At 66.0% G+C, this 13,604-nt stretch overlaps 1 protein-coding gene across 30 annotated transcripts in view; it reads right to left on the bottom strand.

Moving 5' to 3' along the window:
- Positions 1 to 1,616: 1,616 nt before the first annotated feature.
- PLEC (plectin) overlaps positions 1,617 to 13,604 on the bottom strand; it is a 55,894-nt gene continuing 43,906 nt past the window's right edge. For 29 of the 30 annotated variants that reach the window (XM_032467807.1, XM_032467808.1, XM_032467809.1 and 26 more), the window contains 3 exons: positions 13,445 to 13,543; positions 9,126 to 12,506; positions 2,814 to 9,032 (listed from right to left, as the gene is read on the bottom strand). In XM_032467807.1, the coding sequence (XP_032323698.1) occupies positions 2,814 to 9,032; positions 9,126 to 12,506; positions 13,445 to 13,543 (9,699 nt within the window). Of the gene's footprint in view, positions 9,033 to 9,125; positions 12,507 to 13,444; positions 13,544 to 13,604 lie in introns of all 30 variants that reach the window. The other variant, XM_032467803.1, reaches the window with a different exon arrangement.

Genomic DNA, 13,604 nt, shown 5'->3' with positions numbered 1-13,604 from the left:
CGCAGACTCTCGGCAAGACCAGGGGAAGTAGGTGCTGGGGGGGCAGGGGGAGTGGGGTCTTGTATCATGTGCCCATGTTCACCGGGAAAACCGTGCAGAGGAGGTGCTGAGCCACCCCTGGACCACATGACTTGGTCAGTGGACCCTGGCCACCCCATGCTCACATGACCGGGGTAGCCCTGCACAGAGATGGGGCCAAGCACGGGCTGACAACACGGCCCCCATCCCAGGCTGGCCGAGCTCCTCTCACTGGTGCACGTCAGTCTCCCAGCAAGAGAGACCCCAGAGGCGAGACCAACCAGCAACTCGGAGGGAAATCCATCACTTTAGCTCAGCTGTCTGCAAGTCTTCATCTACATACGGGTTCCTGCAAAACATCCCCTGGGAACTTGGACTGCTCCCTCCTGGCAAGGGGGTGCAGCAGGGGTCCGGGACCACAGCACACCACAGCCTACAGAAACTGCTGGCCTGGCAGAATGTTGGAGAGCCTCGTAAGGAAGCAGATGATACCGTGTCCTTCTGGATGTGGGCGTGACCTTGAGTCAGTGACCCCAGGAGGTGGACCAAGGGTCTGGAAACCACAGAAGTAGAAGCAGACGTGGCCCACTCACCACAATCCCTGGGACCCTCCGGGGAATGGGTGCTTTCTGTCCCTGCGACGTCAGGCTGTGAGAACCGCATGGTCTTGGTCACAGAGGAAAACGCTGCCATCTGGGGCACCAGGGGAGTGTCCTACCCAACTCACAGCCACAGCCGCTACCTGGTCACGTCGGAGCCACATTGCAGTAGACCAGCAGCCCAAGCGGTCACCACCCGAGCAGGGACGACCCTGATCGTCATGTGGAGGTGGAGCTCCTGCCCTGGGACATCTCAGCACTTCCACGCCCAGTTTTACTGCAAGTGGGCAAGAGGGCAGAGTCTGACAAGGACTTGTAAACCAGGACTCAGACCCCCAGGAATGAGACCACCTTACTGGGGCAAAACAGGGAGACATACTCCAGGCAGGGCCTTGTGGCCTTGGGACCAGAGGCTCAGCGCAGGGCAGTTTGCCCCACTCACCTCTTGAAAAATTTCCCAGAAAGGATCCTGGAGAAGCTGGAATAAATTAGACTGAAGGAGCAGGGGCCCGGAGCGGGAGAGGCAGGCTGCAGCAGACATGCTAACGCCTCAGCCGCCAGCCTCCGCTCAGGCTCCCGGCTGCATCCTTCTCTGGAGGGCAACCCTTGGCTGACACGGACCAACTTACCCAGGAAGCCACACTGCTCGCTCCACACGGCTGGGGCGAGGCACAGCCAATGATCGACTGATGGGCATGTAAGTCCCCCTCCTCCGACGTAAGTGCCAACCACAAACCCAGACTGCGGGGCTGTGCACAGTGACAGGTGATCACCTGGACTTAGCAGGGGCTGGGGGATGGCCAGGAGCAGCCCCCCACTGCCCTCTGCCCTGGGTCGCTCAGTCTGGGCTGTTCTGGCCCGAGACGTGTGGCCTCTGGCCGTGCTCTCCTGACCCTGGCCGGGACACAGTGGCCCAGCTCAGAGTCTGGGGTGGCAGCAGCAACCCTACCCCAACACATGCCTGACCTCAGGGCAAAAAACCGAGGCAGGACCCACAGGGAGGTTGGAATTGCTTTTATTGGGGTGGGCGCCGCAGGCCCACCATGGTCAGGTTAGTGTTCTGCCCTCACAGAGGCAGACGGAAGCCTGGCACCTCCACCCACCGCCTGCCGGGGTTAGTGGGACATGCAAAGCTCAGTCAGAGGTAGGGGCGGGTGGACACCACCAGGGCCAGGGGCTGGGTGGGGCAGGAGCAGCAGCCCCGTGCTCGGCTGCCCTGGTCAGCACAGACGGCCCAGGCGGCAGCCCTGGGCCCAGCAAAGGGGCGGAGGAGTTCTGGGAGAGACAGGCAGGCAGCACTCCAGGGTGGGGGTCCACAGGCTCCAGGGGACACAGGCCCAGCGGGGAGAAAAGGCCTGCAGAAGCCCCGCTACACCCAGCCCAGACGCCCAGGGGCGGGGACAGCAGTGAGCTTTCACCAGGAGGGTCTGTCTCCCGCCCCAGGTCTGGGTCCTTGGGGCCTGGGTGCCAAGGGGGACACAGAAGGCACTTACTAGGGGGCTGAGACTGGAAGGCTGAAGCCAAAGGCCTGGGGTCTGGGGAGAGAGTGTAGGTGGCTGGGGGCTGGGAATGGAGCCCGAAGTCTTACAGGAGCTGGGAACAGGCTGGTGCCTGGCTCGGGTCAGCTGGTTCTGCAGACCGGACCCTCACCTTCCCGTGGGGAAGGGGCTTCTCTGGGCAGGCTAGAAGAGATGGCTGACCCAAGATTCCTTCTCTCCCCAGCAAGGCCCACTGAGAGAGCAGGTCAGTCCTGGAAACAGGAGAAAACGCTGGCCCTGAGAGCCCTGCCACTAGCAAGGCCTGGAGCAGGTAGGACTGGTGGCTGGACGTCGGGAGGCTGGTCTCTGGGGCTGGGGGAACCTCGCCCAGACAGAAGCCCCCTGGGGAAATGGGAGGGCTGAGCTGGAGACCCAGCTCTGCACCCTCCAAGGCACCTGGCTGTGGTGAGTGGCAGGTAAAGAGGAGCAGAAAGACCTGGAGGGTATGGGGTGAGGTGGTCAGTGGGGCTGGACTGGCCCCATCCAAGAGAGAGGCTGTCGGGACAGCAGGTATACATTAATATGTTAGTCTGGTCTTTTTGGTTAAACTCTAGGCACCGCTTGGGAGGAAGACATCTTTAAACACTTAAGAAAGACCCCAGCGCCTGGGCGGGAAGCCTGGCCACATGCAAAGCGGGAGGCGGGGTACAGGCGGGGGTCAGGCCACCGCAGACGCGGGGCCCCCCAGGGAGGGCGTGGGCCCTGGGGCGTAGCGGCGGCCGTAGCCCGAGGAGGAGTAGGACGAGGACGAGAAGGTCATGGAGAAGCCGGAGCCGGTGGCATCGAAGCTGCCGCGGCGGGAGCCGGCCCGGGAGCCGGAGCGCGAGCCGGAGCGTGAGCCGGCCGTGGAGCCGGAGCCACTGACGCTGTAGGGGCTGTAGTAGCCCTTGCTGGACTGGGTGGCGGCCTCCAGCAGCCGCAGGCCCGTGCCCTCCTCCACCATGCTGCGGTCCAGTGCGTCCTTGTAGGAGATCTTGAGCTTGGTCTTGGGGCAGGTGAGGTACTTGGAGTATGCGCTGACGTCGCGCAGCTTCTGGGCGGTGCGGGCGTCCACGGTGCCGCGCTGCAGGGCATCCTCCAGGGGCACGCGGCCCGGCGCATCAGGCTCGATGAGGCCACCTGTCAGGTACTGCACCTCAAGGAAGCGCTGCCCCGCCTCATAGTAGAGCCAGCCCTTCTTCAGGGCCTGGGCGGCTGACATCTTGGTCTTGGTGCGTGGGTCCTCAAAGCCGCAGAAAGCCTTCTGGGCCAAGTTGATGCGGTCCACCATGATCTTGTCCACCAGGCCCTTGTTGACGGCGTCGGTGACGGGGAAGCGCTCGCCAGTGCTGGGGTCGATGATGCCCCCAGTGCAGGCCTGTGCCTCCAGCAGCCGCTGCCCAGTGATGTTGTCCACCAGGTTGCGGTGCATGGCCTCCGTGATGGACACCTTCTCCAGCGTCTCTGTGTCCAGGATGCCGGCCACAGGGCCTGTCTCCTCGGTGGGGTCAGACCAGGAGGCCAGCTGGGGCCTGGAGACGGCGGGGCTGATGGGGTAGGAGGAGGAGGATCCCACGGAGGACGAGCGGGACCGGAAGCCGCCGGCGTTGCCCGAGAGCATGTCCGCGAACTCAGTGATAGAGAGCGTGCCAGCACGGTACTGGTCCAGTGCTGAGCGGTCGATGAGGCTCTTGGCAATGGCCTCGTCGATGTCGTACTGGCGGCCCGAGCGGCGGTCAATGATCATTGACTTGACCACGCCATCCGAGGAGGAGATGGTGATCTCCTCCCACTCGCACTCCTGCTCGGACAGCTCCAGGTAGGTCTGGTGGTCGATGAGGCCCTTGCGGTAGGCCTCGTACACCGACATCTCCTTGCCCGTCTCCGGGTCCACGATGACCACACGCCGCTTGCGCACCGAGGACTTGGAAGACGTCTTCCGCTCCCGCTTCTTCTCCTTTAGCGGCAGGAGCCGCAGCCCCGTCTGGGGGTCGGTGACGCAGCGCTCTATCAGCTGCAGGTAGGTGAGGTTCTCCTCTGTGTTGGGGTCAAAGAAACCCTTGGTGTCGTCTGAGGGGTCGGCCAGGATCTCATTCATCTCCTCGTCAAAGAGGCCACGCTGGTAAGCCACGTCCACAGGCAGGCGGTGGCTCTCCTCGGGGTCGATGATTCCACCTGTGGCGATCTGGGCCTCGAGCAGGCGGATGCCATGGTCCTTCAGGATCAGGCCCTTCTTCATGGCTTGGAAGAGTGAGATGAGCTTCCCGGAGTAGGGGTCCTTGTAGCCAGTGACGGCGCGCTCAGCCGACAGCAGCTTGTCTTTGAACTCGGGGCCCACGATGCCCATGCGCACAGCCTCCTCCACAGTCAGCTTGAGCCCCTTGATGGGGTCGATGACGTAGCCGGTGGCTGCCTGCGCCTCCAGGAGCTCGAAGGCTGTGCCCGGGCGGATGATGCCCTTTTTCATGGCCTGGTACACCGACAGGCGCTCCTTGGTGGCGTCAACGAGCACGCCAGCGATGCTGCTGGTGCCCTCGAGGAACTTCTGCAGGTTCTTGGAGACCTCCTCGATGGAGGTCAGGCCCTCCTGCAGCCGCAGCGCCGTGGCCTCATCCATGACATGTGAGCGCACCAGCTCCTCCACTGTGATCTGCTTGCGCAGGCCGCGGAAGGTCAGCTTGCGGGCGTCTGAGAGCGGCAGGAGGAGCAGGCCGCTGCCCTCATCGCGGCGGCACCGCCGGAGCAGCTGCGTGTAGCTGAGGCGCTCATCCGTGGAGGGGTCCAGGTAGCTGCGCACCTCGCTGGGCTCCGACAGCTGGTCGTACGTGTCCTTGTTGAGGTAGCCGCGCTGGTAGGCCACCTCCAGCGGGAGGTGGAAGCCCAGGCGCGGGTCCACGATGCCGCCGGTGGCCAGCTGAGCGTCCAGCAGCCGCAAGGCCTCCTCGGCGGGGATCAGGTCCTTCTTCATGGCCTGGAAGAGCGAGATGGTTTGCTCTGTGTAGGGGTCACGGTAGCCGGTCACAGCCCGCTCAGCCGACAGCAGCCGGTCGTGCAGTTCGGGGCCCACCAGGCCCTTTCGCACGGCCTCATCCACGGTCAGCCGGTCGCCCTTCACTGGATCCAGGAGGAAGCCTGTGGCCGCCTGAGCCTCCAGCAGCAGGCGGGCTACCTCGGCACTCAGCAGCCCCTTCTTGAGGGCCTGGTAGACGGTCAGGGTCTGCCTGGATCCAGGCAGGTAGACGCCGGCCACACAACCCGTGCCGTAGAGGTAGTGCCAGGCGGACTCAGCCTCGAGCACCTCACGGAGGCTCCTGGTGCCCTCCCGGAGCAGGCTGTAGGACTCGCGGGATATGAGCCGGGCCTCATACAGGTCCTCGGCGGTGAGGCGGCGGCGGACGTAGTCATAGGAAGCCAGGTGCTGCTGGCGGACGATCTCGGTCTTCTCGATGATCTCGATGATGATGATGATCATGCGCTCCTTGGTCATGCGGCCGGCCTGGAAGTCAGCCATCAGCTGGGCCCGCTGCTCCTCGGGGATCAGGTCCGACTGCATCACCTCCCACAGGGACATGGTGGAGCCCCCGTGGCTGCCGCCCCCGGGGATGTCGATCTGTGTCTCCTCGAAGGCCCTCCGGGTCTCCTCCTCAGTGTACACCCGCGTGGTCTCCACTACCTCTGCCTTCTCCGCCCCTTTCAGTGGCAGGAGCTGCAGGCCCGTCTCAGGGTCCTCCACGCAGCGCTCCAGCAGCTGCTTGTACGTGAGGTTCTCGTGTGTGTTGGGGTCATAGAAACCCTTGGTGTCATCGCTGGGGTCCTCCAGGATGCGGCTCATCTCCTCGTCGAAGTAGCCGCGCTGGAAGGCCACGTCCACAGGCAGGCGGTGGCTGTGCACCGGGTCGATGATGCCGCCTGTAGCGATCTGGGCCTCTAGCAGGCGGATGCTGTGCTCCCTGAGGACCAGGCCCTTTTTCATGGCCTGGAACAGGGAGATCTGCTCCCCGGTGTAGGGGTCCTTGTAACCCGTCACAGCCTTCTCAGCTGACAGCAGTTTCTCATGCAGCTCAGGGCCCACCACGCCAGCCTTCACAGCCTCGTGGACATACAAGCGCTGGTTCCGCACAGGGTCCACCAGAAAGCCAGTGGCTGCCTGGGCCTCGAGCAGGAGAGTGGCCGTGCTGGGCCTGAGCAGGCCGCGCCGCATGGCCTCGTAGATGGTCACCTTCTCCTTGGAGTCCTCTAGGTAGATGCCAGCGAGGCAGCCACTGCCCTGGAGGAGTGTCCGCACAGAGTCCACCTCCGACAGGTCCTTGACTGATGTTTTGCCGTCCTTGAGTTGCTCAAACTGGTCCCTGCTGAGGACCCTGGCAGCCAGGAGCTCACTGGCCAGCACCGGGGCGCGGAGGCCACTGAAAGAGAGCCTCTCCCGCCGCACAGTCTCCACCTCCTCCACGATGGTGATGAGGATCTTGATGATCTTCTCCACAGTGACCTTGCCCGTGCGGAACTGCCGCAGCAGCTCCCGCCGCTGCTCCACAGAGAAGTACTCAGAGCTGATGAGCTCCCACACTGTCACCGTCCTGCCCTGGAAGCTGCCCACGGGGACATCAACAGTGGCCTTCTGGAAGGCCTCACGGGCCTGGAGTTCGGAGTAGAGCTCCTGCTGCCGGGCCCTGGCAGCCTCCTCCGAGAGTGGCAGCAGGCTCAGCCCCGTCAGCTGGTCGGGGCGGCACCGCTGCTGGAGCTGGCCGTAGGTGACCGGCTCTTGGGCACTGGGGTCGAAGTAGGTCTTGGCATCGCCCTCGGGTGCGGAAAGGGCTGTATTGGTCTCCTCATCCAGGTAGCCCCGGGCATAGGCGACATCCAGGGGCACTCGGTGGCTCTTGCTGGGATCCACGATGCCGCCAGTGGACAGCTGGGCGTCCAGCAGACGCAGGCCCTGCTCCCTGGGAATGAGGCCCTTCTTCAGGGCCTGGAACAGGGACACATTCTGCCCCGAGTATGGGTCCTTGTAGCCCGTCACGGCCCTCTCAGCCAACAGCAGCTTCTCGTGCAGCTCGGGCCCCACCAGGCCGGCACGCACTGCCTCCGCCACAGTCAGCCGGGCGCTCGTGGTGGGGTCCACGACGTGCCCGGTGCCGGCCTGCGCCTCCAGCAGGGCCACAGCCGCCTCTGGCGGCAGGAGGTCTTTCCTCAGGGCCTCGTAGATGCTCAGCTTCTGACCCGCCTCCTCCAGCCACACGCCCGCAATAACGCTGGAGCCCCGCAGGGCCCGCCGCACTGCATCCACCTCGGCTACTTCCTGCACTGAGCGCTTGCCCTGCTGCAGTTGGCAGTAGAGGTCACGGTCAATCACCCGGCTCTCGAGCAGCTCAGCAGCGGGGACCAGGGCGCGGAGGCCCTGGAAGCAGAGCTGGCCCCTCTGCTCGTGCTCCTCGACCACCGTGATGACGATCTTGATGATCTTCTCCACCGTGACCTTGCCTGTGCGGAACTGCCGCAGCAGGTCCCGCCGCTGCTCCGCCGTGAAGTACTCGGAGTTGATGAGCTCCCAGATGGTCACCGTTCTGCCCTGGAACTTGCCAAATGGTGCAGACACAGTGGCTTTCTCGAACACGTCCCGGGCTTCCGAGTCAGTGTAGACCAGCTCACCACCCTTGGCAGCCTGATCTGTGAGTGGCAGGAGCCGCAGGCCCGTCTCAGGGTCCTCCACGCAGCGCTCCAGCAGCTGCTTGTAGGTGAGGTTCTCGTGTGTGTTGGGGTCGAAGAAGCCCTTGGTGTCGTCGCTGGGGTCCTCCAGGACGCGGCTCATCTCCTCGTCGAAGTAACCGCGCTGGAAGGCCACGTCCACAGGCACGCGGTGGCTGTGCACCGGGTCGATGACGCCGCCCGTGGCAATCTGGGCCTCCAGCAGGCGGATGCCGTGCTCCCTGACGATCAGGTCCTTCTTCATGGCCTGGAACAGGGAGATCTGCTCCCCGGTGTAGGGGTCCTTGTAGCCGGTGACAGCACGCTCGGCTGACAGCAACTTGTGATGAAGCTCAGGGCCCACGACGCCCTCCTTCACGGCCTCGTTGACGGTCAGCTGCCTGTTCCGCACAGGGTCCAGGAGGAAGCCTGAAGCCGCCTGGGCCTCAAGCAGGATAAGGGCTGTGCCTGGGCTCAGCAGCTGCCTCCGCAGGGCCGCGTAGACACTCAGTTTCTCGTTGGAAGGCTGCAGCAGCAACCCCGCGATGCTGCTGCGGCCCTGCAAGTAACAGCGCACGTCCTCCCGCTGCTCGAGCTCAGCCACAGTGGTGCGGCCCTGCACCAGCCGCTGCAGCTCCTCTGCACTCAGAATGCCCACCTCCTGCAGCTGCTGGGCCGGCACCTTCTGCCGCAGGCCATCGAAGGCGTGCTCGGGCTCTGCCTCTGTGGCTGGGCCATCCAGTGCATCTCGGCCATTGGGCAGGGCCTTTGTGGCCGCGGCCTGCGAGGCAGGCACCTCTTCCGAGTGTGCCAGCGCTGCCCGGTGCTCCTCCTCCAGGTGCTGCAGCCGCTCACGCAGCCTCTGGTTCTCCTCGGCCAACAGCTTCTCCTGCTGCTGCCGCTGCTCCTCCAGGCGCTGCAGTTCCTCCTGCTTGCGCCGCACGCCCTCCTCCGCCTCGCGCTGCTGCCGCCGGGCCTCCTCCATGCTGGCGACAAGCTGCTGCTTCTCCTGCTCCATCTGCTGCTGCTGCCGCTGCTGCTCCTCACGTAGCTTCTGCGCCTTGGCTACCTCCTCCTGGAATAGCTGCTCCAGCTTGGCCTTCTCCTGCTCAATGAAGCGTTCGCGCTGCAGCAGGCTGTCCTTCTCGGAGAGGAAGCTCTGCCGTAGGGCCTGCGTCTCCTGCAGCAGCTGCTCCTGCTGCACTGTCTGCATCTGTCAGGGAGGAAGGGGGCGGTCAGAGAGGTCAGGGGCCTGGGAGCACCCGCCTCCCGCCTGAGCAGACCCCGCCCGCAGGTGGGGAGGTACCTCCTCGGACTTGAGCTGCAGCAGCTCAGCCTCCTGCTTGAGCTTGTCCTTCTCGTGTTCCAGCTCTGCGATGGCCTCCCGCAGGCGCTCGGCGTCCTGGTCGCTCTGCTGCCGCTGGGTCTCAAGCGTCTGCACCAACGTCACCTTCTCTTGCGTGGCGAGCTCTGTGCGGTATAACCTCTCGCCGATCTCCTCAGCCTGCTTCCGGAAGCGCTGAGCATCCCCCTCGGCTCGAGCCTGGGCCCGGCTCATCTCGGCCACGCGCAGCCTGAGCCGCTCAGCCTCAGCGCTCATCTCCAGCTGCCGCTGCCGCTCCGTCTCCAGGGTCCGCTGGAAGCCCTGCGTCTCCTGTGCCAGCTGCTGTGCCATCTGCTCTTTGTCCTCCTGCAGCCGCCGTGCCTGCTCCTGGGCGAGCTCCTTCTGCTGCTGCAGCAGCTCTGCCTCCGCCTTCAGCTGGGTGGCCTCCTGCACTGCCTGCATCTTCTCCTTGAGCATCTTCTCCGCCAAAGCCCGCTGCTGCGCCAGGTCCTCCTCTGCCAGCTGCCGCAGCCGCGCCGCCTCCTGGGCCGCCACTGTCAGCCGCGCGGCCTCTTCTGCCACCTGCTTCATCTTCTCGGCCTCTTCCTGAAGCAGGCGCTGCGTGTTGTCCTTGTCGCGCAGGACGAGCGCGCGGTTCTCCGCCTCGATGCGGGCCTTGAGTTTGCCCAGCTCCTCCATCTGCACGCGCACGGAGAACAGCTCCTCCTCCACCTGGCTGCGCTGGCGGGCCGCCTCCGTCACCTCTGCCTTCAGCCGCTGCAGCTCCTCGTCCAGGATGTTTTTCTGGTGGTCGGTCTCCTCCAGCTGCAGCCGCAGCGCCGTCAGCTCCTGCTCCACCTGCGCCTTCTGCCGAAGTGTCTGCTCGGCGAACTTCTTGTGCTTCTCCATCTCGGCGTCAGCCACCTGCTTCTGCCGCAGGGCCGCCTGCTCCGCTTGGGCCCGCCGCGCCGCCTCCTGCTCGGCTTCCTTGCGCAGCTTCTCCGCTGCGGCCTGCGCCTGGGCCTGCGCCTGGGCCTGCTCCTCCGCCGCCTGCTTCAGCCGCTCCGCTTCCTCCACCTGCCGCCGGGACTGTGCCGCCTCGCGCTCCGCCCGCTCCCGCGCCTCCTCCGCCTCCTCCGCCGCGCGCCGGGCCGCCTCGGCCTCGCCGCGCAGCCGCTCCAGCACGCTCTGCTCTTGCTGCAGGGTCTGCTGCAGCTCCTGCTCCTTCTGCTGCACCGCGAAAGCGTGTGCCTTCTCCTCTGCCTGCAGCCGCTTCTGGGCGGCCTCCTGGGCCAGCTGCAGCTGCCGAGCGGACTCCTGCTCCGCTCGCTCGCGGAGGCGCCGCGCCTCCTCCACCTTGGACTTGAGCCGCTCCACCTCCTCCAGTGCGGCCTTCCGCTGCCGCGCGGCCTCCTCCTCAGCCGCCAGGCTCTTCTGCACACGCTCCTCAGCCTCGCGGCGACGCCGCTCTTCCTCTGCCGCCAGTTGCCGCTGCCGCGCGGCCTCCAGCTCCGCCTGCTCCTTGCTGCGCAGCGTGTCCTCAGCGTTGCCGCGGATGCGCCCAAGCTCCAGCTCCAGCTCCGCCTTGCCAGCGGCTGCCTTCTCGAAGCTCGCCTTGAGGGCCAGAATCTCCTCCTCCACCTGCCGCCGCTGCCGCAGCGTGTCCTCCACCAGCCCCTTCTGGCGCTCCAGCTCGGTCTCTGATGCCTTGCGCAGCTGCGCCAGCCGCTCCTCGATGTCCGCCTTGTGCTGGGCCGCCTGCTCCTCCAATCGCCGCCGCTGAAAGGCTTCGTCTTCCGCCAGCCGCCGCAGGCGCTCATTCTCCGCCTCCTTCTCCTTGAGTGCGATCTCCGCCTCAGTCTTGAGCCGTGTGGCCTCGCTGATGGCGGCCAGCTTCTCGGCAAGCACCCGCTCTGCCTCCGCACGCTGCCGCGCCGCATCCTCCTCGGCCAGCTGCCGCTGCCGCTTGGCCTCTTCCGCCAGGGCACGCAGGCGGGCGGCCTCCTCTGCCAGCTCGCGGAACCGGCCGGCCTCAGCCTCCAGCCTCTGCTTGGACTTCTCGCTGGTGGAGCGTGACTCCTCCTCCGCTCGCGCCTTGCTGGCCAGTAGCACCTCCATCTCAGCCCGCACCTTGGCCAGCTCGGCCTCCAGCTCCTGGCGCTTCTGTGTGGCCGCGGCCGCCTCACGCTGCTGGCGCGCCATCTCCTCCTCCAGCAGCTGCCGCTGCTGCTCCCCCTGCTCCGTCTCGGCCCGCAGCCGGATCAGCTCCTGCTCCGCTGCCAGGCGCTGCTGCGCGGTGCCCTCCGCCAGCTGCCGCTGCTTCTCCAGCTCCTGCTCAGCCAGCTCTCGCTGCCGCACGGCCTGCTCCTCCGCCTTTCCACGACGTCGCGCCTCCCGCTCCGCCTCTTCCTTCTGCTTCTCAGCCTCGGCCTGAGCCAGGCTCTTCTGCTGCGCCACCTCCTCGGCTTGCAGCCGCAGCCGCAGCGCCTCGTTGGCCTTCAGCTGCCAGCGCTCCAGCTCCCTCTCGGCCTCCTCGCGGGCGCGCTCGGCCTCGGCCTGCTGCTGCGCCCGCCGCGTGGCCTCCTCCCGCAGCTGCACCACGGTTACATGCTCTTCCTCCAGGGTGCGCTCTAGCTGCGCCGTCTTCTCCGCGAAAGAGGCGTGCTTGCTCTGCAGCTCTGCCTCCGCGCTGCGCTGCGCGGTCTCCAGGGCTACCTGCACCTGGCGTGCGCGTTCTGCCTCAGCCTGCCGCAGGCGCCGCTCCGCCTCCTCGGCCTGCAGCCGCAGCTCCTCCAGCGCCTGCAGGGCCCGCTGCTTTTCACGAGCTGCCTCGGCCTCCGCCTGCACGCGCAGGGCCAGCTCGGCCTCCGCCCGCCGCTTGCGCTGGGTCTCATCTTGCACCTGCCGCCGCAGGCGCTCCGCCTCCTCCTGGGCCTGCCGCTTCTGCGCCTCGGCCTCCTCCGCGCGTGCACGCAGTGCCTGCAGCTCACCCTCAGCCCCGCCGCGCTGGCGCTCAGTCGCCTCCAGCTGGAGGCGCACCACGCGGATTTCCTCCTCGATGCGCAGGCGGCTGCGTTCAGCTGCCTCCACCTGCCGGGCCTTGGCCTGGATCTCCGCCTCTGAGCTCTGCCGCAGATGCTGCAGCTCCTCCTGGATGCTGCGCTTCTGCTGCTGCGCGTCCACCGCCACCTCCTCCCGGCGCGCCACCTCCTCCTGCATGCGCTGCTGTAGTTCCTGCGCCTCCCTCTCGGCCTGTGCCTTCGCCTGGGCGTGCGCCTCGGCTAGCTGCCGCTGCTTCTCCAGAGCGGCCTCCACCTCAGCCAGGCGCTCCCGCTCCTCTGCCCGCTGCTGCTCAGCCAGCCTCTGCGGCCGTGGCAGAGAGAGGGAGAGAACCAGAGAGAGCGGTGAGCAGGCGGGGCGCTCACGTGACACGGCGCCACCACAGTTCACTGACAACACGGTGCGGGGGTCATGGGAGAACAGAGGTCACGGCCCGTCCGAAGGAGACCGCGTGCACCCGCCCAGGGCACTCAAGGCAGCGAGCGCAGCCTGGCCCCACAGTGCTCACCAGCCCAGGGAAGGAGACCCAGGTGTCCTCCCCTCTTCCCGCAGACAGGCGACGGAGACAGACGGACAGGGGGAGAAAGAGAGAGAGCAAAGCAGGGAGTTCGCAGGACCTGCGAGCCGCGCCCACCGCACAGCCCTGCCTGCGCACTGCTGAGCACCCAACGACCTGGCTCCAGCCACATGGCCCCTCTCCCTGACCCAGCAAGGTGGCGGGGCGGGGGAGTGGCCAGCATGGGACATCAGTGATGATCCGAGCTAGCTCAGAAAGACTCAGCCTGCAGCTCTGAGCAGAGAGGAGGCTGCTGGTAGGCCAGACTAGGACTGGTAGGTACCCTGCCTCACCAAAGCACCTTGAGACACCCCTCTCCAGCCCCCAACACCCAGTAACCCCAAGTGCTTCCAAAGCAAGTGACCAAGTGAAGAGGCCAACACAGAATCTCAAAGAGGAACGTACACGAGAGAGCCAGGGGGACGCCCGGTGGGGGGCACGTGCCAACATGAAGACAAAGAGGTGCCAGCCACCAAGGGAGAGCAGTGCAGCATCAGGCCAAGTAGGGCAGACCACAGGGGAGGAGAGCCTGGGGGCAGGCCGTGCTGCAGGGGAGGGGAGCTGGCAGCACCAGGCAGGAGGTGAGTGGGAAGAGCTGTGCCAAGTGGTCTCAGATGGGCTCCTGGGAGCTAAGTCTGGGACGGGGCGGGCAGCAGGACAGCCTCCCCACCCTTGTGGGCCGTACCTCCTCCTCCTCCATGCGCCGCAGAGTTTCACTGATGAACTTGATGTATTGGCTTGTAAGTGTGGTCAGCTCACTGTAACGGGTACGCAGGTCCACATACTGGGGGGGGGGGGGGAGGCACTCAGAGTCAGCCCTGCCCCTGCCCAGGGCCCACCAGGCC

This window comes from Camelus ferus, chromosome 25 (genome assembly GCF_009834535.1).
Source record: "Camelus ferus isolate YT-003-E chromosome 25, BCGSAC_Cfer_1.0, whole genome shotgun sequence".
NCBI classification, from domain to species: Eukaryota; Metazoa; Chordata; class Mammalia; order Artiodactyla; family Camelidae; genus Camelus; species Camelus ferus.
The sequence above is the reverse complement of the archived record's forward strand: the minus strand, read 5'-3'. Positions and strand labels throughout refer to the sequence as shown.